Here is a 25,607-nt window from a genome sequence, read left to right as displayed (position 1 = left end):
TAAAAGCATGTGTCAAGTCTGTACTATACACGATGAATTTCTCAACATGTGAATTGCAAGCTGAAGTGTTCACAGATGCAATTCTAGTAGGGGATTCATTCAAGTTAACCAGAAGTGCTGAAGCATCTTTACTGGTACTGCATTCCCACAGTTGTTGGACCATAAAGTTCTAATCAAAAGCCTAATTTTGCCCACAAAAATGTGACAAGCAGCATGACAGGAAGTAAAAAAAAAAATCAGTGTAAGGGTCCTCCTCATAGAGAGAAAAAAATGGTTCTTGCCCTCAAGTTTTGAATACTCAAGAGGAATTTAAATATTTCCGCTGTATTTGGAAGATGTATACTGTATTTTAGCGCAATTAGGTGATTTAAAGTTCTCAAGTTACCGTAGTAACAGATGTAAGATCTGACTTCTTGATCAAAGCCCATCAACAAGATTCTGTTCATTTTCCTTCTAATGGTGTTATGGTGAATCTGGGTAAGTTATTTAACGCACAGCAATTAGGCTTGAGGGAGCTTACTTAACATCAGTGAGATTTTCGTACCATGCTCCATTACAAATTTCTGTGATGAGTATCTTTACTGTCATGAATATCAACTCATATCAATGCTACAGTATATAGTAGTAGGGCAATTACTTATTACTAATTACTAGTTTAATTAATCTCCTGTTAGAGGATCATAAAAAAATCAATATAAAAAGTTTCAAGTTAAGCATATTAGAAGACATCTTTGTACCTACAGATTTTATTAATAAGTCAAATAAAAAAGGTTTTCTGAAGACAGCATAGAGACAGTATAAATTTTCTGAAGACTTACCTGTGAAAACTGACGATTATGGAAGTAGATATTTGCTGCACTGAAGTAAGCTAATGCATAGTTGGGGTCAACAGAAATTGCCTGTTGATAGTCCTTCATGGCACAGGATAAATGCCCCATTAACTGATTGATGACACCCCGATTTGTTAGCAGTGGAGCAGTGGTAGTGAGCTAGAAGGAGACAGCAGAGGCCTTATTCAGGGAAAATTTACACTTATGTAGTAATTCATTGTTTTTCAAAAATACATTTATTTAAAATAGAATAGCACTTTCTAATCCAAATCATCAATTGTTCATGTACAGTATTGGCTAGCTTCATAGAAACAGGTTAATCTTAGTAAAACCACTTTAATCCCACCTATCACTTTAAACCTACCTTTAACGCAGCATTTATGTCTTGAAGCGCAGAAAAAATTTCACCCATTTGAAGAGAGATCAAAGCTCGTCCTTCATATGCAGTGTCACATTTTGAATCAATAGCAATGACAACTGTTAACTGGCTCCAAGCACTCCGAAGCTTTCCAAGGGCCTAAAATGCATTGCAATACGAATAAGAAATCTAAAAAATACCAAAAAACCCTACTAATGGTCCAACTTAAGAGAACTACAGTAGATATGGAAGCATGCTTATATTTACTAATGTAATCACCTAAATTACAGGAAAAAAGCAATTAAAAGGTTTTGTTAATTATGCAATACTCATTGTCTTTATAATTTTGCAATATATCAACCACAAATGTTTTACCTGCAAGTATTTTCCCCTTTTTAATCATAGGTTAACCAAATAGTTGAGGTTGGAAGGCATCTCTAAGAACGGCCTACTCTAACTCCCTGCTGAAAACAGGATCACCTACAGCAGGTCACTCAGCATCACATCCAGCTGAGTTTTGAACAGCTCCAAGGATGGAGATTTCGCAGCCTCTGTGTGTAATTACTTTCAGTGTTTGGTCATCCTCACAGTAAAAATAATAATGATAATCTGACTTTCAATTGAGTTTACTGTATTTTAGTTACTGCCCTTTTATTGCCGTCCTATCACTAGGCTCCTTTAAGAAAACCCAGCTCCTTTTTTCCTCGCACAGTATTTCACAGAGCACTGTGAAAGCATTAGTTAGAACTCAACTGTACTGGTAAATCGGTAAGGTAAAGGATATTTTTGACACCTATGCCAAAAGATCTGACCCAAGCCACTGACATTAGTCCCACAGGTACCTTGGTAAAAATAACTCCCAGCAAGATTCATGACAATTCAAGACATTTCAGATAAGTGGATATAATAAATCAGAGTAAATAAATCATAGGAATTAGACACAGAGGAAGGAAAACTGTCAAGTCATATTCTATATCCCTTTGCTAATATAGAATTACATTTCCTATGTAGTTAAGTATTTTTCAGTGATCATGAGCTCTTTTCCAAGGGATATTAGCAGATTTGCTAACACTATTATAGATAATTGGAGCAGATAAGATTGTTTTACACTGATTTACTTTTTTTTGCCACTTCTTAGATCTGTAAACAGCTCACACACAGAATATACAAGTTCTAAATGTTCATTTATCGGATAATCAAATATGCAAATCAAAGGTAAGGTTACTTGCTATTTAATTAAGAATATATCTACAAGACGACTGGGTACAAGTGTGGGGAAAAGAGTGGTCTACCCCTTGACTTAAGAAAGAAAACACTACAATCTGTCTGAAGTACACAGATTGTTTTGTATTTTGCATTTTGCATGGACAGGTCTGCCAGTCTAGAGGCAGGGGGTTGGAACTAGATGATAGTTAAGGTCCCCTTCAACATAAGCCATTCTATGATCCTGTAGAAATATACACATTAACTTTATTACATTAGATTATACATTGTATTGACAATGAATTTCAGTGTGTTACCCGCAAGTTGTATCCTAAGCAAATTCTGGCTTTCGTACACATTGGATTCAGGTGAATTGCTTTCAAGAAATCTTTCTGTGCTTGTTCAAGACCAGCTTCTTGTCCATGTTTCATATATGAATTTCCTCGTCCAATATAGGCTTCCACAGAAATGGGTTCTAGTCTGAGAGCCTGATTAAATGACCTCACAGCTTCTTCAAACTCATTAAGTCTAAAAAAGAGATTAATATTAACACTGTTTAATGCTTAGAAAGTGTATAAACAAGACTGCCATAATGCCTTCAAAAAGTAGTTCAACTCTGACTGAAGGGAATACTCTATTTCTTAACTTTGCTTTCTATATGTGCACCTTGATGGTTATTATAAAAGGAAGATAGTCAAACATCAATTTGATGTTCCTTGATGATCCAATCCTTGGCCTGAAGAAGAAAGCAGCAAAACTCATTTAACTTTTGCTGGGCAAAAATTTTACCTTTTCACCATTTGTACTGAGCAGAGTCTAACACAGACTTATCTGAGTCATTCATACTATCCAAATCTCATGACCAAACATGCTTCTGGCATTCTGCCCAGGCACAGCTTTTTCAACCATAAATCATCTACATCTGATATAAGATTTTCTAATTTCCCCATATTGATTCTTAAACCTATCCAAACCACATTAAAATGGCAGGGCAAAAAAGAGCCAATATTCAGGCTATTGATAACAGCCAATTCTAGTTTTAGGAATAGGCCAAATGTAGAATTCCACCCTTAAATAACATTTAATGCATCTGGAGTATTCCAAGTAGAAACAGAATTCCAGAAATACCTGACATGTCAATGACTGTTAGTAGGTGTCTTTACATATAAAGCAAAAATTTCAACATGTCAAAATAATCATTTCACTGAGACAAAACTGAAAAAGGTTCTTTGATTACAAGCTACCTGTTTTGAACCTAAGTGAAGAACAGCCTGACAAAGAATGAAAGATTACAGACAAAGATAACAAAGGGATATAAACCAAATGTCAAGGATTTTTTTTTTCTCCAAGTAGAACACTTGTTGCAAAAACAAACTTGTGCTTCATCTCAATCCTGTTTGATAGGATCCCAAATGCATCTTAAAAGGTTATGATAGACGAGTTGTCAGTGAATCTTTTTGGTAGTTTTATATAAACACAAACAAAATCATTTCTTAGAAGCAGGACTCAGCATTGTGTTAATTCAGCATCATTCAGACACAGAGATGGAACCAGCAGTGCTTTAACTACAAGCACAGTAACACAAGTTTTAATGCTACAATCCCGAACACATCCACTTCCAGACTATTGCAGCAGAAATAAGGTTATAAATGACAGAGTAACCTTAGGAAAAAAAACAGACTAATAGGCAGAGAATCATTAAAATTCCCTTTTTATCCTAGGTGATATTTGTGTGAAATGGGAATGACTGACTCCATGTGCCAGTATGATAAGCAGTCCTCTCTATCACTTTTCCCTCTCTCCATTCTCAGTGCCCTCAATGTGAAAAAGCACATGGAAAAGTAAATTGTAAGAATTACTTTGTTTTTCTACTCTGCACCAAAGTTACACATCTTACCGATAATGGCAGGTTCCAATAGCTTGAAAGATCTGGCTGTCACCTGGACTAAGCAGCACTGCTTCTTTGAAGTCCTGAAATGAACAGACCCAAAATGAGAATTTACATTGTTTCACTTCATCTACAACTGTGGTTTCAGCTGAACAGTTCTACACCTCCACAGGAAAAGGGAGATAACTTTTGATGTAGGGGCATATCAGAAATACTGCATAACTATTTAACTGTTTTCATATTTTGTGACCCACGCTCTGATAGAATGAAACCTCTGAAGTTATGCAGTATTACGGTGTTTCTCACAAACCTGGAAGTAATATCTCCAGGGGAAAAAAAGCTTCCCAGAAGAATATTATTTTTAATAGAAATGGTAGCTACTGTTAAATACATATATATTTAAAGTATGTTTTGCTACATGCAATTTCAACAGAACTCTTTTAGTAGGAAAACTAATTATGACTTCCTAAAGTTACAGTAAACCAAATTCATATTTGCACTAGAACTCTACTCACAACATTCTAGTGAAGGACATCCTATATTTTTTTATTATAAATCACTGTTTCAGGACTTTTAACTTTTCCTTTTTACTAACACTCAGAGCATTGTAAAGATGCTTGTGGTTTTCATAGACTAAGAATCATTAACATTGGAAAAACTCTAAGATCTAGTATTGCCATCTCCCTACCACCAATATAGCCCACTAAACCAGTTTCATTAGTACTTACACTTGTACAACTGAGTTGTACAATGTACAATGAGTTCACTTGTACAACTGAACTACAGTGTGTTCAATTTACATGAATCACATTGCATTCAATGTGGTTCAATTGTAAAAACAAGCGATTTAAAAATCAAATGCAACCACTTCAGTTATGATACAAGGAAGTACTTCAGGACATTCCACGGAGAAGAAATCAGTAGGCAGTAGGAGTGGTTTAGCTGATGTATCCGCTGAATTACAAGTCAAAAGTATTTTCTACTTATTTAAAAATAATGTGGAAGATTTCAGGACTATTAGAATTACAAAAGTGGCAAAATACCTGTATATATATTTATATTTCCATATATATCAGTGTGTGTATATATATGTATATCTCAGTTTGGTTAAAATAAAGCCTTTCTGTTAGTAAACATGCTATCAAAATTATATCACAAGAACCCTAAAAAAATCCACTATTGAGCAGCAATGTCCCATCCTACCAAACCCTCTCAATGAATTCCCAGCAAAGCTAATATGATGCTTCGTGTGCGCAGTTTAAGCTACACGCTCTGCTGCATGCATGGAGCACAGCAAATGCAGGATCATTCCAAGGACTAGGTTTGGCATACTTAAACCAGAAGTCCTACCCTCAAACATCACCACATACTCTTCATAGAATCATGTAGAAAAGACAGACACCTCTATGCATCAATTCACATCGTTCATACGCTGAATTGCAACTTTTTGGTCTTTCTTCCAGTGTACACAGTTCAGAAATACATTCACTTTGAGAAGAGGTAAAATAATTACATCTTATTTCAGCAAGCATTATACATGTATACAGATATACCTGCAGTGAAATAACAGAACTGATACAGCTCTAGCACATTTATCACCACTGATTCTTTTCTTAAATTAGCAATATAATTTTGTGCCTGTTTTTCCAATTGCCTTTTTAAAATCCATCTTCCCTATAATCAAATAATTTTTTGCTCATCCTGCTGGTTCTGATCCATTTCCCAGTCTCCTTTTACTCTCAGCATCTTTTCTGAACTACGTTGACCAATTTTATCCTGAAGCATGAGACCAATTATGGAATGTTTCTATTCATTTTTAAGTAAGGTCCAAAGGTCTACCAACTGTAAAGAGCTTTTGGCACACACTTCCTGCAGGGCATTATTGGGTTAATGGAAAGGGATTAACATTCTTTCTTTAATTTCTGCTTGCAAATAAGAAATATTACTCATTACTCAATTTTTAGAATGCTTACATTGATACTGTTGCTATCATGTGACAAAGATAATAAAGTTTAAAGCTAATAGTCCACAGAGTCAATGAACGCACCAACTACTGTTGAAAAAAATACATATATGTATATTACTTTACAGGCACAAAAAAGTTATAGAAAGCTTGCAAACCATTTAGAATTCAATAATAAAAGCCTCGTGTTTGAGAGAGTAATTTTTGATTCTTGGGATTCAAGCCTTCTACTTCAGTACCAGGTGGAGTCCCACTGAATGAGTCATCTGCATTGTGTCAGACATTTCTTTCTTAATTGAGGTCTGACCCTTCCTGTCTTTCACTAAGTCGTTTACACACACAAACAGAGGAAGAGAAAACAAGCTCACACAATCAGATCCCTCCATTTCTGCAATGAATCAGTACTCATTTAGACCCAAAATAAATGACAAAGTTGTGTTCTGTTTTTGTGTTTGTTTGCTTGGTTGTTTTATTGTTTTTTTTTGTTTTGTTTTGTTTTTTTTTTTTTTACAAAAAGGACAAGTCAGTTCTCATTTATCGAATTTTGTACAGTTCTTGTGCTTAACTCCAGCTGTATAAAACTGTAAAATGACTAGAACGGTTTGGTATTAGCTTGGGACTAGCCCAGTTTGATATTAGATGCTGAGCAAATTAAGAGGGGACCTTAACTATTTTAGAAATACTAAACCTGGCAAATCAGTCTCTATGTAAGCAAGGGCTCATCTTTAAGAGAAAACTATAGATTTGCTCTACACAAAGAAGGATTTTTATTTATTTATTTTACCTCACAGGCATTAGCGTAATCCCCAAGTTCCATGTACAGTAGTCCACGATTGATGAACACTTGTAAAACTATTTCCTTATTCACCTCATGTAAAAGAACAATTCCATAATCTTTCAAAGCCTGTTAAAAAAATGCATTTTACAGAACTATTTATTCAGAGAGACATATACATTGCCTTCCATAATTATGTAGATACACAAACCCAGAGTAAAAAAATCAAAGATAATACAGATATATTAAACAGACTTCATTAAAACTCTTTGTTGTTTCAATTTTTTTTAAACCAAATGAAATTCATAACAGCTTCTACTACTAAAATTTTTGTCCATATTCTTATTTTGTTTTTAATGATATTATAAATGCATTATTCTTGGTCTATAATTAAAATAAGGTACTTTTGGAACTATTTTGAAATAGATTTTATTTTTACTGAAAAGACTAAGCACTACTTGTATTAACTGAATTTTACTTTAAATTTTGTGTAGTGTTATGACTAGATGTTAACAACAGAGTGACCTTACAATGTTGTAAAATAGTGTGTTGTACCTTTCTGAAGTCCTTTATTTGATGATAACAGATTGCTCTGTTATTATATGCCAAAATGCAGGTATTGTCAAGGTCAATAGTTTTTGAGAGATCTTCAATTGCAGCTTTAAATGTCTGGAAATGAAAAAAACATTATGTGCAAATTATAATTCACAGCATCATATATTCCTCCTGAAATAATAGCATTTTGTAAAATTTAATTTTATAGTTTATATTTTAATTTTATAGTAGTCAGGACATCCAAATCTTTTTGCTGTTTTACTTAGAACATATGAATATGTTGCAATACATAATCAATCTTTAATTCTTCTGCCTTATCTTTTGTTTCTAACACTAACCTAAAAAGTATATTTTGTGGAGTTTTAATACTTACGCCTATTACTAAGTGAGAATCTATCCCATAGAACTTGAGAGGAGAATATGCAGATAGAATCCCAGTAGCTTGCTCAATTCATCATTAAAACTACACAGATCAGAATGGCTTCAGGTGGGAAAGCAACATAATCAGGAGGAATTTCTTGGTTCCATCAGAAACACTGGTTTCCAAAGTTTCACCATCATTTTACTATTATAAAGTGATAAGTAAGATACAAGGGCTGCTCCAAAAGTAATGCCTTCTATTTCCATGACAATTACAACAGTGTTATAGAGCTCTCTGTAGGCATTTGATAAAAAAACTCATTTACAAAACGTTTTTTTTCCCCCCCAACATAATCACCACCATTAGCTGTGTATTTCTGCCAGCAATGTACAAGAGCTTGCATGCCACACTCAAAAAAGTCTGCCTGCTTGTCTTCCAGAACATGGGTTGTCTTTCACATAGACATCAACATTACTGAAACGCACCACCCACTGCCTCACTGTGCACACACCGTTTGGTCTCATCAACAAGAATTGATGAATGTCAGGCACAATTTGTTTTCACATGGAAGTATTCAGTTCCACACCTTTGCCTCATACACACTTCCATGTCAGACACCATTTTGTCAGACTGCCCACTGCTGCCACCTGTCACATGGCAACATGTAATGGAATACTGGCAGAAAGTTCAACCTCTACTGCCATACTACCAGCAGCTGCTTCTGACATTGTGGGCCACCATAATAAAATAGGAAAGATTACTTTCAGCAAGGCCCTCTTACAGTAAGTTCTAAGGGAGAAAGTAGCAGTACAACAACAAGAAGAGATACCCACCTTATTTTGATACTTCAATGTTCCTCGGTAAAAATAAGCTTCTACACTGTTAGGATGAATTTTGATTGCTTCATTACAACTCATAATTGCCTTAGAGTATCTGCCTTTACTTCCATAGTAAGCAGCACGACCCATATATGCCTACACAGTTGAAGACAGAATAATGCTAAAAGAAAAAAAGCTGCTTATTTAAGACAAGGGTTAAATAAAAGAGATAACAAGCTTTATAAAAATATACATAATTGTGCTTGCTGGCAGATTACAAGGCAACATACCCATAAATGCAGTACCAGTCACACCGAACCCATCCTAACACGCCTCAAGGAAACTAACCATCAGGAGTTTTTATATTACCTGGAAATGTGATGGACAAAGGACAAGTGTATGATTGAAGTCTTGGATGCACTTTGTTTGTCTGAGCTGCATCCGACACAGCCCTCGTTGATAAAAAGCATCAGGGTAATTTGAATGTAGTCTGATAGCCGTACTAAAAGCATCACAGGCCTAAAAGAATTACAATCATCTGGGTTAAACAGTTTGTTCGTACAGCTGAAACCATAGGCTGTCAATTAACGGACTCATTTTTACAGGGATATAAGTTATTTATGCATTTGGAATATAATGTGTCCACATTTTTATTGCTTTTGTCCACTTCGACTTAAAATGCCCTAATAGTACCACAGGGAGGTACAGTCTAACTCTTTTTATGATCTTCAGTGAAACTTGTAAATCACATGGTCTTCTGTCTGCAAAAACTGAAACTGTGCAGTTATTTGTTACAGTGCTTGACATGAAACTCCTTTATAATTCATCCAGACATTTTTTTCTTCCACATTGCTCATTACACAGTCATGGACTTTTCCAGGATGTACAGCTATAATATCAGATGTGCAATGGCATAGTTAACTCCATCAGTTGTCTGAATTGTCTGGTGTGGTAACATATGACAACTTTGAAAGCCTTCTTCCAAAAGAATATCACTTTGACTTATGACAATTCAGATCAGAGGCAGACATTTAAATACATTGTGCCCTATGAAAATCTGATATTCACAATTATTGTAGTTACAGTCTTGAGCCTTTAGTAAATCAGCAACTGACACATATTTACTGAAATATCAACATAGAAAACATTTTCAAGAATCCACCCTAAGCCTGCCGCAAAGCTCTCAGGTAGACTTTAATACTTCTAATACTTTTTTTCAGGAAGATTAATTTTTTTTATTTTTAAAATACAAACTCCATAATTAGCACAATAATCCGGGATTTTCCTCTAAGTTCAGGACACATTGACAAAGCCACTGATTGCTACATGAGTATTTGTAATATCTGTGAAAGTATTGATAAGAAGGTAAGAAATTAGTGCCACTTTTTAATGATATCAGAATATGAATTATTTTCATACATTAAAAAAAATCAGAACATTAACACTGAGAAATGATTCACAAACTTGCAAGACAATCTAATGTGTGTCATAAGTTAAAAAGAATTGTTAAGGCAGTTAAGGCTGTTGAAAATACTGAAGTTACTCATTGGGTTATCACTTTTGTCTGTAGGCACTGGAGTCAAAGGAGTCAAATATAAATAACTAATACCAACCTGTAATAAATTCATTTGTTCCATATAACACAGGCCCATAAGATAATACGTTTCTGCAGCCTCAAATGTAGGAGGCAAGGTTTTTTCTGAGGTCATCAGGAGATTTATAGCTTGTTTAAAACTTCCCACAGCATCCTACAATTACAGGGAACATTAAGAATTTTAAACTACTTAAGTGAAGTTTTAAAGTGTTTTTGTCTTTGAAACATAAACGTAAAAATGACAAGTACAGAGTTCCTTAATGCTGGAGCAGCATAGCCTGATGTCTGGTCATTTACTTGTGTGAGAAGAATTGTCTAACTCCTGTCCAGCAATGAGGCCCCCTCCCTGGGACTAATACTCTGAGGAATCAGGGCAGGACTGTAATACATATCTCTTAACCATGACAACTGAAACGGGCTGGATCAGATGGTACTAATGATTGCCATCTTTCACTTAGCATTCTTTCAAAGACAGTGGAAATAATATTGTTCCACTATGATTTAAAACTAACAGAACACACAAGCTTAACAAAAGAAGTTGTACCAATTGAATGTGTCAAGATGTTTCAAGCACAGAGAGCAGGAGTATGTTTTTTGCATAGAGTATACCTAACATTCATTTAAAAAAAAAAAGAAATGCACAAACCTAAAAATGAAACAGAAGGACCATGCATGTCAAATAGAGAGCTCAGTAGATAGGTAGATTCAAGTTATTCTTGATCTACCTGTTGCTTGCTGCTGTTATTCAAGGAAACAAGACTATATTTTGCATAAATAAGTAAGACTGTACAAAAAGAAACCACATATCCATACTGCCGATTTCAACAGTTCTGCAGGTTGAAGCATTAGCTAACTGCATGAGTCAGAGAAGTGATATTGTTAGTTAAATCCTATGACATAAGTATTTAAAGAGTTGAAAAATACTTGCTACAATATATATTCACTTAAGGTACATTATTGAAATATTCGTACAGGAATTAGAAAAAGAACACTAGATATTAGTTTTATTTCAAAAAAAATAGATGATTACATACTAAGGTCATACATAGACTAAGGTCAGTTGTATCTTTTTTTCCCCCCCAACAAAAATATGTTCAAATTCAAATTGCCTAAATTATGCAGAACTGCAGTTTTGCTGTTTTGAAGTCTTACACAGGACTTCTTGAATTTTAAGCAGTAAGGTACACCAAACATTTATATACTAAGAGATATAAAATATTTAAAGAATTAAGAAAAAACATTATCTTGTTTGGCATAGATGTATAAGGTAAATGTTTCTGACCTCCGTTTTCTCAGCTTTCATTTGTATTTTTCCCAAGAGGACAAACACTGAAGGCTCAGGGTGAGTTGTAGCAGCTGCATGTAAGCACTCCATGGCTTTACTGTGATTTTGACAGAATGACTGAATGAGTGCTTGCTGAACAGGCTGAGCCTGAAGGGACTCTGGAAGAAAACCACCACAGAAAACAATTATCTTCAACATACGTTTTCCAGTATAAAATCTCTTTAAATTATATGCAAATTTCAAAATACTGTTTAAATATTCTGTTTCAAAAACTCCTAACAAAATTCCACATAGAAATCTCAAGCTGAACAATTATAAGTATAGCTCAATGGCTAAACACCCACAAACCCTCCTCTCCCCACATCTAAGAAGTCTGTGATCTGTTGAAGTATCACCACATGCTTGCATTGTTTTTATACTGTTATACTCTGTGCACCCACTATTCGTTCCTACCACAGGCAGACAATTCATCTTGAGCAGCATAGGTATTCATATGCATTCATGAATAGCCATAAGGATGTACTGTACACTGCCACTTTATGCTCATCACATAAAAAGGAGCTTCCATACTGCAGCATTTTTACTGTTTAACTGCTTTGCAAAGGTTCAGTCCTGGAGCTATGTAGTATTTTTTTTTTTTTAGGAAGGACTAAACAAGTGTAGCACAGAATCCTTGCTCAATATTCCCTTTAAAGCAGAAGTTACCAAAATTGGAAGGTAGAAGTACCACAACAAAAAAAAAGAACTCAAAAAAAAGAAATTCTGAAATCACAGGTGGTAATCAGGAAATAATGTACACTTACCATCTTTAAACGTTATCCTAAGTTTTAGCTGGTTCATGGTAACTAAACTATTAGAGTGCTTGAACATTTTTTTTTTTAAACAAGCTCATAATTCCTTGATTAGAGAACACACAACACAGGCAAATTGACCCTACCTTCACTCATTTCTGCAAGTTGGTGAATACATAAGCTTGCCAGCTCATATTTCTTTGACTCTGTTAAATACTGTCCCCTGTAAGGAAATATTTGTTGAATAGAATTAGTAAAGCTCCTCCCAGGTATTTCTGTCAATATGCAAATGCTGCTGCAATTTATTTTGTTTTATAGAAAAGGAGAAAAAAAGTAAAACAATGCATTCCAATAAAAAACACTTGAATTTTTTCCTTTCTATGTCCATCAGAAGTATATATCCAATTTTAAATTTTTTCTCTAACACAGAAACACCAAGAAACAATATGCTTACTTCTTTGAAGATTGTACAAATTACAAAGCTACATTTCCTTTGAGATTATATTAATAAGATGACATTGTACAGATATAAAGTTCCTAAGGTTTGAAAACGTTACTAAAATACATTTTTTAACCTTTTGAGAGCAGGGTTAAAGCATACAAAGCGTCTACCAAAATACTTCCAATGGGAAATGCTGTTAAGAGTAGTGGAAGTCTTCAGGTGTACCTTAAACACTTTCCTACCTTAGTATCCGTAGTTCTGACTTATCTGGATAAAGATGAATGGCTCGATTTATATCTTTCACAGCATTTGATAAATTATGAATCTGCAATTTAAAACAAACAAAAAACCTACTATTTAACTGGTATTATGAATACAACTTGGAGACAATTATTTCTGTAAATGTGGTCCTACATAATACCCGCATAGTAATTCATGAGGCACATGCCTTCTAAAGAAAGAGCTCAACACTTTTATAATTAAAAGGTCTGCCATCTACAGATTTTCATATTCTCCCACAGGGCAGACTTGAACAGCTGACATTTTCTTTACTTTTCCAAAATCCAAATAAGATTCTGGACTACTGGGAAGGTCATGAGATACACATGCACATAAGTCCTGATTAATATTAAATGCAAATAATTACAGCAATGATTTTTCAAGATTGTGTCTGTGGTCCCATTCACTGTTTTTCGGAAGGGGAGGAGAAATGGCAAGAATCATTGCAGTGAAGATCCTGAGGACTGATCCATCCAGATGGCTGTGTGCCATCTGGAACTGTCAAAGAGTATTGCTGGAACACACATACTAATCTTAATTCAGCCACTCTACATATTTCAGTTATATTTCAAACAAACTAGAGAAGCAACCTGAGCATTAGTAGAAGACATCCAAATGTGAACTATCACAAGTTCTTAAAGTCAGTATCATATCTTTCTTATTCTTTATTAAAAAGTCTATCCAAGTGAATTGATGATTTAAAAGTAGTTTTCTTCATTCAAGTAAAATGAACAGTGTTAAATAATTTCTCAAAACACTTAGTAAATGAATTAAGCACTATGAGAAATAATTCTTTCCATCTTTCCAATGACAGTCCATAGAAATTAAGTCACAGTGAAGACCACATTTCTCATGCTCCTGAGAAGTTCACAAAAAACAACTGCCAGCAGAAGCTACTCTCTCATCTACGTGGATGTAGAATATTTTAATGGGAAATTAAAACTTTAAAACAGCTCCCAGTTTCCTGAAAAATGAAAGTTCTCGGGGACCTTATGTCTAGAAAAAAATTCTAGAAATTTATGTCAATTATATTTTTATTAAAGCCCAGACTAATGGACACTGATGTAGAAAAAAATCAAATGAAATTTGAAATACTTCATGTTGTTGCATCACATGCCAATTTTGTTTTATAGAATTACATACATTTCAAATACTATTATGGTGATGACAACTACTTGAAGTATATAGCTATAAACAGGTTCTAACAATGTAATATCAATGTGTAAATACTAAAATACTTGCAACAACACTAACTATAAAGCTGTGTAAGCGACAATCAAAAACTGAAGAGGAGTATTACCTTGTGATATGCTTGTGCTCTACACAAGTAGGCTCGAACATTGAGAGGATCAATTTTTATAGCATTAGTAAACTGTTGGATAGCTTCATAGTATTGATCCAGATGCAACAACAGTATCAAACCAATACTTAGGTAAGCAAAGATGATAGAGCTAAAAAAAAGATGTTTCTCTTTTGTTATTGCATGAAATACATAACTGTATAAACTCTGCAACAGGCTCAATTTGCTTTTATGACACTTACAACATATTTTGAGATCACACACAGCAAAATAATAGTAACTTCCAGCTGAGGAGCTTCTATGCATAGAATAGATTAGCACTAGACCTCAATGGTAATTCACATATACTGAATATACCAAGAAACACTGAACTCCCTAATCTAAATGCACAGTTTGCCTATAAAAGGCTCCAACAAAACATATGTCTCACATCTAGCCTGCTTCTTTACTTTTTTGGCTAGCAGTGTGAAAGATCAGAGTTTCCAGGATTTGCAATATCTCTTGGAGAAATTTACTAGTCAAGTTCTAGATTTCCAATAAAAGAGCCAAGAAAAAGGGAGAGCTGAGAGGGTTGTACATCTGCCACAGACTGGAATGGAAGCCTTTGCTCAAGACAAGACTGTAAAGGCTGAAAGAACTCTATCTTAAAAGAATAGGTAGCTAATTTAAATAACTGGAATAGGAAGCTTTTTTCAATTTTCAAGACTGTCTGTAGAAGCCCTACCATGCAAACATTCTGTTTATAGAATACAAAGTGATAGGAAGAAGTCCAATTCACAGAAACAGCATGAGCTTCAACCACCAACTGTAACAAATCACAAGCAGTTTTGTTTTATTTTGTGTTATCAGGAATTTTTTGTTTTAATTTATCTCATGGACGCTATATACCAACTTTGCTAAGCAAAATAATGTGGCATAGTTTTTTTTTTTTTTGCAAAAAAGTGCTTTCACCTACATTGTACACAGATTTCCTTTCAGAATACCTATGAAATAATTATGGCGTGAATGATCATCTGTACTTAGGATTTCAATTTCATCTTTCATTTGCCAAATAGCAATTTGTTTGCCAAGTTGCCATGTAAGGTAAAATGAAATTTAAATCCAAAACAAATTATTTTTATTATATTTGTACTAGAGTCAAAGAGATGAAAGATACTGTGAGAAGAACAACATTATATTTCAGTGTGTTTTAATTCCAATCTATTTTCTGAGTAAGTTTCTTTACTTTCCTTTATTAGTACTTATTTCCTTTTTTTTTTTTTTTTTTAAGTATTTTTATGCTTTCAGGTAATAAGAAAATAAAAAAATATGTTAAGATTCAAGACCAGTTACCTGTCCAAAGCTATGACGCTTTCAAAGTCACGGATTGCAATTGACCATTGCTGTTGCTTTGAGTAAATGATCCCACGATGAAGAAAAGAAGAAAAATTCTCCCGAGTGTCATTGATGAGTACTGCAAGAAAGAAGGAATGAAAAAAATCAATAGTTTAAACGTTCTCATGTATTTCTGTTACTCCACTCAACTTATCTGCAGTTCGCTCTTTCCTCTAGCTTTCCTGGAGTTTTATAAAATATAATTGTTTAACAGCATTGAAACATAACACATTAGATCATAATACATAATAATATTTCAAATATCAAGATTTATAGAATTCTCAGTTACATCCATTCAAATTGTTAGAAGTGAAATCGAAAAGGCTTAGGAATCAGAGTGAAAATACCTGAGGAGTAGCAACAGCAGCAACAGTTGATGTAGTGAACTTAATAGAAATGAAAAGCAACAAATTATTAGCAAATACTGAAGAACAACTATATTTTTCAGAAACTGAACAGAAAATAATTTTGCTATACTGTAGTAATTAATGGCTGACGATCATTTCTCTTTTTTAAACAAACACATGCACCTTTAGAAGTAACAATACCAGAAACACTGAAGTCCTGCAGAGCTCTTTTTGGATCAATCTCACGTAAGATGCAACCTCTATAGTAGAACGCTAACCAACAAGAGGGGTCTAGATGAATTGCTGCTGTTAAGTCTTGTACTGCATTTCTATACTGCTTCTGTTTAGCATATGCTCTTCCTCGATACAGCCTAATAAAGAAGGAACAATTTGAGTCAACTTAATATCAACCATTCTTCCTTTCTTAATGCCATGCAAATTTGAAGCACTTATTTAGGGGGAAAATGTTGAAGAATATTATATTATTTTGTTCTCAGTGCAATAAAGCAAATCTGAAGGAACAAGGTCCTACAACATACACCACATAGGAAGATCATTGCACATCCATAATTCAAGCTCAACATAACACAGCACTGTCAGCTTAGAGATTAGTTGAATGGAAGACTCTCCAAGTTCCACAGTGTACCGGTGCAGCAGTTTGGGTACAGAAAATGCTAGTTTTCCTCAAATCTTACATAAACAAGAAATAAAAGAACTCATTACTACATTAAAGTTTTCTGAAAACATCCATTCTATTCTTCAATACTTCTTTGAAGCAGCCAGGTTTACAGAGTCACCTATTATACTACTCCTCAATGAAATTCAAAAATCTACATCCCAAGGACCCAGCACTTACATCTAAATTCGAGTGTCATCATATGGTATTGCATCTTTTTTTTTTTTAATTATTTCACAGGTTACAGTATTGAAATAACGCAAGTCTTTGCAGGAACATTAACAAAAATTAGACATATTTTCCAGTGGAAAAAAAAACTAGAAAAAATCAGTCTTCTAAAGTCAGAAACTTTGTTTTAATTTGAAAATAAAGATTCTCATCCATCTATTTGTGTTTTTTTTTCCCCCTGCAGAAAGCATTAATTAAGCATAATGCTAAGAAGTGTCAAGAAAACCAATTGAAATTAAGCATAGAACTATGCAATACTGAATATATTCTTCACTTCAAGCATTTATTTAAATCCAGTTCTTTACAGCAAAGCACAATCCAACCTACTTTATATTTGCAGTACTTCAGATGAATCTGAATACCTGGTTCAATGCTTAGTTAAATTAAGGTTTAGATACTAATCCAAAGTCACTAAAGCAATACAAAGATTCCCCAGTGAATATCATAGGCTAATCGTTTTACTCTATTTCTGATATACATCTCTTTGAAAATGCAATTGCTTTACTACTGTATAATGCATATTTAGTCTTTTGCATATTAATATTTTAGCAATCCAATTAAAATTCAAATACTTATGTCACACTCTATACTATACCTCGCCTGAGCATTGCTAGGGTCTTCTCTAATCACAGCTGTAAAATCCTGAATAGCTGTAGTCAAAATTGAACGGTCAAAGTAATATATTCCATGTTTCATAAGTGCATCTGTTCTTTTTGGGTTATATTGAAAACACTATAATAAAAAAATAAAGAATTACATAGTGCTATAAAAATGTTATAAAATTACATTTTTTCATTCTCTTCCCCCCCCCCCCACCCCCCAGTTCTCTTATCTGCTGTCATTTCCATTAACAGTGCAGTGAGATACAGAAGCAGTGATGTAAACTTATCAGTGCCTGAGAATCTGCAGACATTCAGTAATTTACTGAATCACCAGACAGGAATAACAGAAATAATTTTTATGACACTGATTTCTCTTTAAACATCATTTATTAGAAAGGATATCTGTGCTTGAAGCTACTTTCCAGATATACCCACATACAATTTACTTTCAAAGTTAACAAGAACTACAACTTTATTGTAACCATACAAAAAGTTAACTTACTTTAGCATAATCATCTACAGCCAATAACAGTTGATTTTCCTCAAAATACAACTCAGCTCTTCTGAAATAAACGTCATCATCTGTAGAGTTGCATTGTATTGCAGAGCTGTAATTTATGATTGCCATTGTATTATCACCCTGTTTTCTGTAAATTTCAGCCTTTGACAGGTATGCATCTGAAATAATCCCACAAAACATGAAAAGGCACTATTTAGCAGTCCAAAAATAATGTCATCTTCTTACATGGTATTTGAAATAAGCAGTAGAAATTAAAACAAAAAGTCTGGAAGTTGATCTGAGCAACAGAGCTCAGTAATTTACAGCTGAGTGCTCTGTCCTCGAGCCCATACAGATGGAAACTGATAGTATCCATGAATCCCGTAAGAGCTAAAATCTCTTTGCTCTCTTCAGAGCTCAGTAGAAAAGTCCCATCAAGACATTTGAGTTAGTCCTTTTGACCACAAACAAATATAAAGAGTAGATTTGGTTTAAATGTACCTATAAATGGTTACTGATCCTGGCTGGAATACAGTCAGCTTTCTTAACTGCCCATATGGTGCTGCATTTTGAATTTGGGGCTAGAAGTAGGATTAGCAATACTGCTTCTGGGAAGTCGTGAGTGATTTTCTTCCCTTTCTTTGTATCTTTCCTTTTTTATTTGTTAAACTGCCATCACCTCAACCCACAGGTTTTCTCACTTTTGATCTACCTATTTTCTCCCATCCTGCAAGGGGTGGGGTAGAGCAAGGGAGCAGCTATACAGATCCTTAGGCACTGGCTTGAGTCAACTCACCCCACACATTCACTTCCACACCGCAAATGGCAGAACGCTTCCCAGTGCCTTCTAACAAACTTCTAGTGAGAAAGATTCAAAGAAAAACTTGTAATAGAGCACAGAGAACAGTGGCACCAGAACAGCAGAAGACAAGGGCACCAACAATCTTTTAAGCCTCCATACTAGCAAGTAATACAAAAGTTTCAAATGATCCTCAGAAGTAGGATGCTCTCATTTTTGTGTTCTGTAGAAGGCCTCAACTGCAATACCAAATATAACAAAACAGAACTCTCCAGTAGACAATCTGATGAAAGAGTAAAATAGTTTCTCCGAGCCTCGAGCAAGGCTGGCCTCTGATCAGCTAAAACTGATCATAAGTAGAACATAAGCAAGATATTTGAGTGTGAGGGTGAATAAGAGAAAAACAATGAAGAAAACCACACCAACCCTGGTCCTTACAGATAGCTTAGCCAAAGCCCCGAGTAATGCATAATAGATTTCATGCAAAAAACAGCAAGTCACTTTTCCCTCACCTCCAATAAAGTAATGGATCTAACAACCAAAGACCAGCATGAATTTAAATCTGTATGCCCACAAATACTGTTATAAAACTCATTTCACGTTATCAAGCTCTGCTTTAAACTCCTCTCTTAGCTACATTACTGAATTCAGAAAGCCACTCCAGAGCTACACTCCTAAAATGGTTAGAAATCCCCTCTAATTTAGAACTCAGCATTTATCCATGAAAAATGTACAGTTACCTAGCTTGCACTGTCATCCTTCAAAATTTTCCTCCTCATGAAAATATACTTCCCACACATAATTGCACTGTAAACAGACATTTATCAAATGTAGGCATTTGTTGATCAACTCTAACCATTTAAACTACACATTGAGATCATATAATGAATGTATTGTGTTCAAAACAACAATATAGTGACTTTAAAATTTAGTATATTGCTTAGCTATCCTTTCGATGTTATGCACGGAGAAATGGTATCAGCAAATTAAAATCATCTGAGTTATTTAAAGAAGCATTAAAGAAAAAAAAGAGGGAGAGGATCACAAAGGAGCTTTCAACTCCCTTGTCCAACTTCCTGCTTAAATCAGGGCTAAATACTGAGGTCAAACAGCACAAGGTCTTGTCCAGATTTTAAATCTCCAAGAAGTACCTGCTTCAGTACATCACCAATCCTGCAGTAATCCTACAGTTCTCATTCCCAAAGATTTCTGTTGTTGCAACTTGTGTTTATTACCTCCGATTTGACAGAGCGTGTCAAAGAAAAGTCTGATTCTGTCTTCTATTACTATGCATCACATAGCTGAGGACATATTTACCTATTAGCCTCACTTTCTCAAGACTAAATCAGCTTCCTCAGCCTTTCCTTACAAAAGGATATGCCCCAGACACCTAACTATCTTAACAGCTTTCCAAAGGACTCTCTCCAGTTTCCATCTCTCATATCAAACACAGTATTGGAGATGCAACACCACAGTCAGGCAGAGGAGAATCACTTTACCTCACCTGCAGGGCCACACTCTTCTCAGTGCATCCAGAGTATAGCTAGCCTCCCCTGCTGCAAGGCTGCACTGATGACTCACAACTTGTTCTGGAGAGCTGCTACTCAGCCACCAGTTCCTACTCCATACAGATAACAGGCACCTAAAAAAAACTTACGCCAATTCCTCTTTAGAAGACATGGACCAAACTTTATTCTTTTTATTCTTCTGGCCAACAGGTGACACATTTTCTTTTTAAAGGCTCTCCTTCATAGTAAAAAAGCTCACAGTAGAACAGGTCTGATTGAATGCACAATAACAAGCTGTCCCCACTATAGGATGATAGCTTAAATTAATGAATATAATCCTCTTTTTTTTTTTTAAGTACACTAAAATTAAGTACTCATTTCTGTCTTAGAAATCAGTTTCCTGTCCCAAATACTTGAAGATGTCAGCTTTAGTTTTCCTATAATAGAGATAAACCAACTGAAGTTAAATATCTACTTTTCATCCAAAGTGAGCTGCTTAGAAAGTTAAATTATGCTTCAGTAGATACTTACCTGCTTTATTTTTCTTCCATTTAGTTATGAAATTCAGGTCATCTAAAGCAGCAGAAAATTTGTCTTGAAAGAGGTAAATCAAATGTCTATGCCAGTAAGCATCAAGTAGTAGTGGTTCTAAGCTTATAGCCTACAAACAAAATAAGAACAATTTTTTTTTTCAGAAGAAACTACTCAAATGTTCTAACAAAAGTACATGGGAAATGAAATCTTAGACAAACTTCTACTTTACCCATAGATCTGAAGAGTTTGACTGATGCACCCATTTAAAAGCAATATATGCTTACAAATATGCAGAATCAGAAACCAGTCTGCCAGAATCCATTATAAAACAGAGATCGGTTGTGATATTACCACATTTCTTTTAGCAGTTACCTGGATTATTTCTAGAAACTCAGAATGCTTAGAAACAATGTTGTTCATCTATTTGAAAGTAAGAAATAAGCATGACTCCATGAAAAAGGTATCCGTTTTTCTAACTACACTGTTATGATTCCTATAAAAGTACTTCACATTTCCTAATATATCCTAATATTCCTAATATCCTAAGATATTATTTGATAGATATTAGAAATATATATTTCACATATATTCATTGTGCAGATAATACAAATTTAACAGCCATATGGAAATAAATATAGAGACAGATATGTATCTGAGACTGGTCTGCTACAAAAGTAACTCTAAGATTTGGGTCTGTAAGCCATTTCTAGGATCCATTAACTACACAGAGATTGCATTTGCGTACCAGGAAAATAACAGTCATTGTTTTCACTAAATTATGCAGTAGCTTTGCAAGCAGTTGCTAGGGGCCCACTGGTCAATGAGCCACTCTGTCAGTGGGGAATTTTTAGCCTTTTCAGACTCTTGACTGCCCATTTCTGAAGTTCTAGGTAAAAATTCATTTTTTTTCACCCTTTCAGGCAGTGTTTTTATTCTGTTGGTTTACTTCTGACTAATTGTGCACTGTATTGGGCAGAATTAACAGCAGGTTTTGTGGAACTATAGAGGAAACTTAAAGTTATATAAACAAATATGCATACAAAGCCACCAATACTACTGTATAAACATCAGTGTTAAATGATAGCTCAATCATAAGAAGAAATACATTACTTTCCATTTTAATTTCTCACTATGCTTTTGCATAAGTTCAATTTAAAAAAAAAATAGGGGAAGAAGGGGGGCCTGACATAGTAGGGCAGCTTGGCATTAAGCTTACTTTTTCCAAGTCATCCATAGCTGATTTTAGCTTGCCTAACTTTCTTCGTATTGCTCCACGCCTACAATATTGAAAAGCTGAAGGATGCTCAACCTTTTCTATTAGATCAGTCAGTCTTCTTACTTCTTCTTCTAACTCTTCAGTACTAAATACTGCACCTTCAAGCAGAACAGGCTGTATTGAGTCAACTAGTTCTATTTGTAGATTTGTCTCTTGAGAGCCTACTGCCTTAGCTCCTTCTAGCAGTTCAGTATCTTCCTCCGGAACAGTCCCACAAGTAGGGAATGTTTCATCAAACCAGCAGCTCCAGAGTCCACTGACCCATGCACGAGCAGAAGTTTCTTTTGGAATTCCACCCCTTACTTTAGCAAACTTTTCAAAATCCAACAAAGAAGGGACACTTGGGCTCTGATATCGTTTGATTGCTGGAGACACCTTGATGATGAATTTATTATGAATAAGAAGTCTTCCTAGAGACACAGACCTGAGGAAAAAATATATTAAAATTAACTAAATATTTCCAGCTATATTAACAATATTAAATTACAGTCTGCCCCAGTCAACAGTTAACAAGAGTTGACAATACATTTAGGAATAATAATGACTTTTTAACATCAGCCACTTATATAGAATATTGTTGAAGTTATGAGGTAAGCAGAATCCTGAATGACTCCAAGTAGTTCAGTGTTTATTTGCAAATTTCATGCTTATTTCTTCCAAAAGCTTTTAACTTCAGTTTTCAATGACAATGCTAAATTTAAGAAAGAACAATATTTCAGTTTGGCTACATATGTTGATGACATAGATGAATGAATATATTGATGATATATGATACAGATCTCTCTCTTTCTGGATGATAGATATTTGAAGGAGGTCATGAAAATATAAAAATTAGCAAAGTTAAACAACTACAACACCACCACATGAACTTGAAAGGACACATCCAAAATTATAAGCTAAGAAAACTTGTCTCTTCTAAAAAGAGTTTCCACAAAGGATCGTGATCATCATCTGCTTGGGACCTCGAAGTAAAAGAAACAGATCTTTAACAGAAACACTTAATATTTTTCCACAAAGAATACTAGCCTTGCTAACACAGAACAAAATACTGGTAGAGAATACTAAGAAATCTCTTATACATAAGCATTACGTATATGTATTTAAAATATTATAACTTCGAAGATCCCACTGAGAAAAAGGGAAATTAAAGGAAAAAATAAAGCAACCTTGTGTATGAATATTTAAAATACAAAGATTTGTATCCCCCCCATGGATTAAAGAAACTGATATTAAGTACTTAGACAACAACCATATAGTACTGTCTAAAATACAACTTTGGAAAAAGGCCACCATCTCCCTTAGTTTTCTCTTATTATAGCAGTATATCACACAGTAGTTTCAGTATATTGATTTTTCTTAACAATAAACATACAGAAAAGTGAAAAGGCAGAAAAAGGAGAACCAGGATAACCTGAATGTGAAACTGGCCTGAAGGACCAGGCCTAAAGCATCAATATAAGTTACACTGGGGACACATAACATGACTGCACACAAAATGACAAAACCTTTGGGAGGTTTTTTGAGCTTATGCTTTAAGCACCTGTATTTAAAAAGTATAATTCTCCTAAAATCAAAACTACAGCTTTAATATTTAAGGTAACCCATATCATAACTGTATAATAAGCATTCACTTGAACAATGTTTTAGAGCAATACTTAATATGTAAAAAAGACAAAACCTGTAATCAGATAATATAGCTACAAATTAAAATGCATTCTTTAAAATGGCAAAACAGTAAGAAAAACCTTTTAAGAATTCTTGGAGGTTGATTTAATTTCTTAATCACAGCTTCTAATTTTCTAGAATTTATTGTTTTCCTTGATTTCTTCTTCTTCTTTCCTTTTGGGATAACAACATATTTAAATCCAGCCTTTTGAGCTCTCTTTGCAAGTACAGTATTCTCACTATCCTCTTGTCCAGAGAAAGTAGGCATTTTTTCCACTGGTGTGTTTGTCAGCTTTGAGTGGCAACCATCACAGACTTGATTCAAAAGATGCTTGGCAGGAGAGCTCTTCACAGTGTCTATCTCAACCTTTGGCACAGCTATTTGCTGCTTCATAAGCTTCAACTCTTTCATGCTGGTTTTGAAATCAGCTGACATCTTTAATATAGTTTCATGTTTTAAAGCAGTTATCTCCGGAGCAGAGACTGATCTTTTAATCAAATTTATCTGCTTAAAAAAAAAAGGAAAATTTTTCATTTAAATGTTCATTTGAATTAATATTTATGTATCACATTTGCTTGATATGAATAAACTGGATTTTATTTTGAATAGAATTATAAAGAAAAATGCAACAGGGATACTACACTTGAAAAAGACATAGTATTGAATGGGACGGAAGAGCCACATACCTCCAGATATGCATCAAAACAAAGACAACTGAAACACTAAGTGAAAGTTACTTGAAGCTCATATAGGGCTAAATTTAATTTTCCTCCAGAATGTTATCATGAGATATTTGAATTAGATACCCCTTTCCCTATAGGAATGGAAATTTTAAAGTGAAAAACACACACCACTGGTGGTGACATTGAAAAAAGATGAACAGAAATATATTCATAACATTAGAACAAAAGACGGGACAACTGTAAAGTTTGGAAATACAATTGTACTATCTAGAAATACGGTTAAGATCTGAATTGAATTATAGGTACCCATATATTTTGTGTCCCAATCCCCAAATCACCTGACAAAAATAAAAAATAAAGAATAATTGTTATGATTTGGTATTTAACTGTAGTCATTACATAACATCTGCAATTTAAAAGCATGTTGCATCCTACTCTTTTAGTTAATTCCATTTCACTTGTCTTACACTATAATATGAGGCATAACACAAATTTGTTGAAGAATTTAAAATGCAGTTTTACTGCCTGAAAGTTAGAGAGGAAAGAAAGCACTTGTTAATCCTAAAAAAAAAGCAGCATTCAACAAGACTACCTGTATTTGAACAGAAAACTCTGATGTTTTAAAAACCAAGCATCAATGCTCAGTTCAAACTACAGACAGTGTTTAAGTTACTCAATTTATTATTGCATAGTTTGAACCGCTACCATGCTTCCTATCCCTTGTAAAAATAAAATGGCCATAACACTTTAAGCAGGTTTTTATGGACTATACAGAAGTTTTAAATATAGACTCTGCAAATTCTCACTCAAAATCAAATTTCTCAATTAAACACTATATAAAGTCCTTGTTGCACAAGTGTAAAATGTGCATGATTTATTGCAGTTCTATGTATTTCATGAAACACCTAACATTACTTCAATAGACATTTTAGAAGAACACATCACTTTATAGATTGTAATAGTGTCAACTTTG

At 34.3% G+C, this 25,607-nt stretch overlaps 1 protein-coding gene across 2 annotated transcripts in view; it reads right to left on the bottom strand.

Moving 5' to 3' along the window:
• Positions 1 to 25,607, bottom strand: part of TTC6 (tetratricopeptide repeat domain 6) — a 55,154-nt gene that overhangs the window by 6,422 nt on the left and 23,125 nt on the right. For both annotated transcript variants that reach the window (XM_046941965.1, XM_025151246.3), the window contains exons 10-29: positions 24,031 to 24,458; positions 22,226 to 22,709; positions 21,007 to 21,136; positions 18,172 to 18,347; positions 17,663 to 17,799; positions 16,365 to 16,534; positions 15,775 to 15,895; positions 14,443 to 14,593; positions 13,106 to 13,188; positions 12,568 to 12,644; positions 11,628 to 11,788; positions 10,365 to 10,499; positions 9,121 to 9,270; positions 8,767 to 8,907; positions 7,573 to 7,686; positions 7,027 to 7,146; positions 4,289 to 4,362; positions 2,709 to 2,919; positions 1,195 to 1,347; positions 819 to 989 (exon numbers count right to left, since the gene is read on the bottom strand). In XM_046941965.1, the coding sequence (XP_046797921.1) occupies positions 819 to 989; positions 1,195 to 1,347; positions 2,709 to 2,919; positions 4,289 to 4,362; positions 7,027 to 7,146; positions 7,573 to 7,686; positions 8,767 to 8,907; positions 9,121 to 9,270; positions 10,365 to 10,499; positions 11,628 to 11,788; positions 12,568 to 12,644; positions 13,106 to 13,188; positions 14,443 to 14,593; positions 15,775 to 15,895; positions 16,365 to 16,534; positions 17,663 to 17,799; positions 18,172 to 18,347; positions 21,007 to 21,136; positions 22,226 to 22,709; positions 24,031 to 24,458 (3,387 nt within the window). The remainder of the gene's footprint in view (positions 1 to 818; positions 990 to 1,194; positions 1,348 to 2,708; positions 2,920 to 4,288; positions 4,363 to 7,026; positions 7,147 to 7,572; positions 7,687 to 8,766; positions 8,908 to 9,120; positions 9,271 to 10,364; positions 10,500 to 11,627; positions 11,789 to 12,567; positions 12,645 to 13,105; positions 13,189 to 14,442; positions 14,594 to 15,774; positions 15,896 to 16,364; positions 16,535 to 17,662; positions 17,800 to 18,171; positions 18,348 to 21,006; positions 21,137 to 22,225; positions 22,710 to 24,030; positions 24,459 to 25,607) is intronic.

The sequence above is a fragment of the Gallus gallus genome, chromosome 5, assembly GCF_016699485.2.
Source record: "Gallus gallus isolate bGalGal1 chromosome 5, bGalGal1.mat.broiler.GRCg7b, whole genome shotgun sequence".
In the NCBI taxonomy this organism is placed as follows: domain Eukaryota; kingdom Metazoa; phylum Chordata; class Aves; order Galliformes; family Phasianidae; genus Gallus; species Gallus gallus.
Note: the sequence above shows the minus strand (reverse complement) of the source record. Positions and strands in the feature narration are given on the sequence as shown.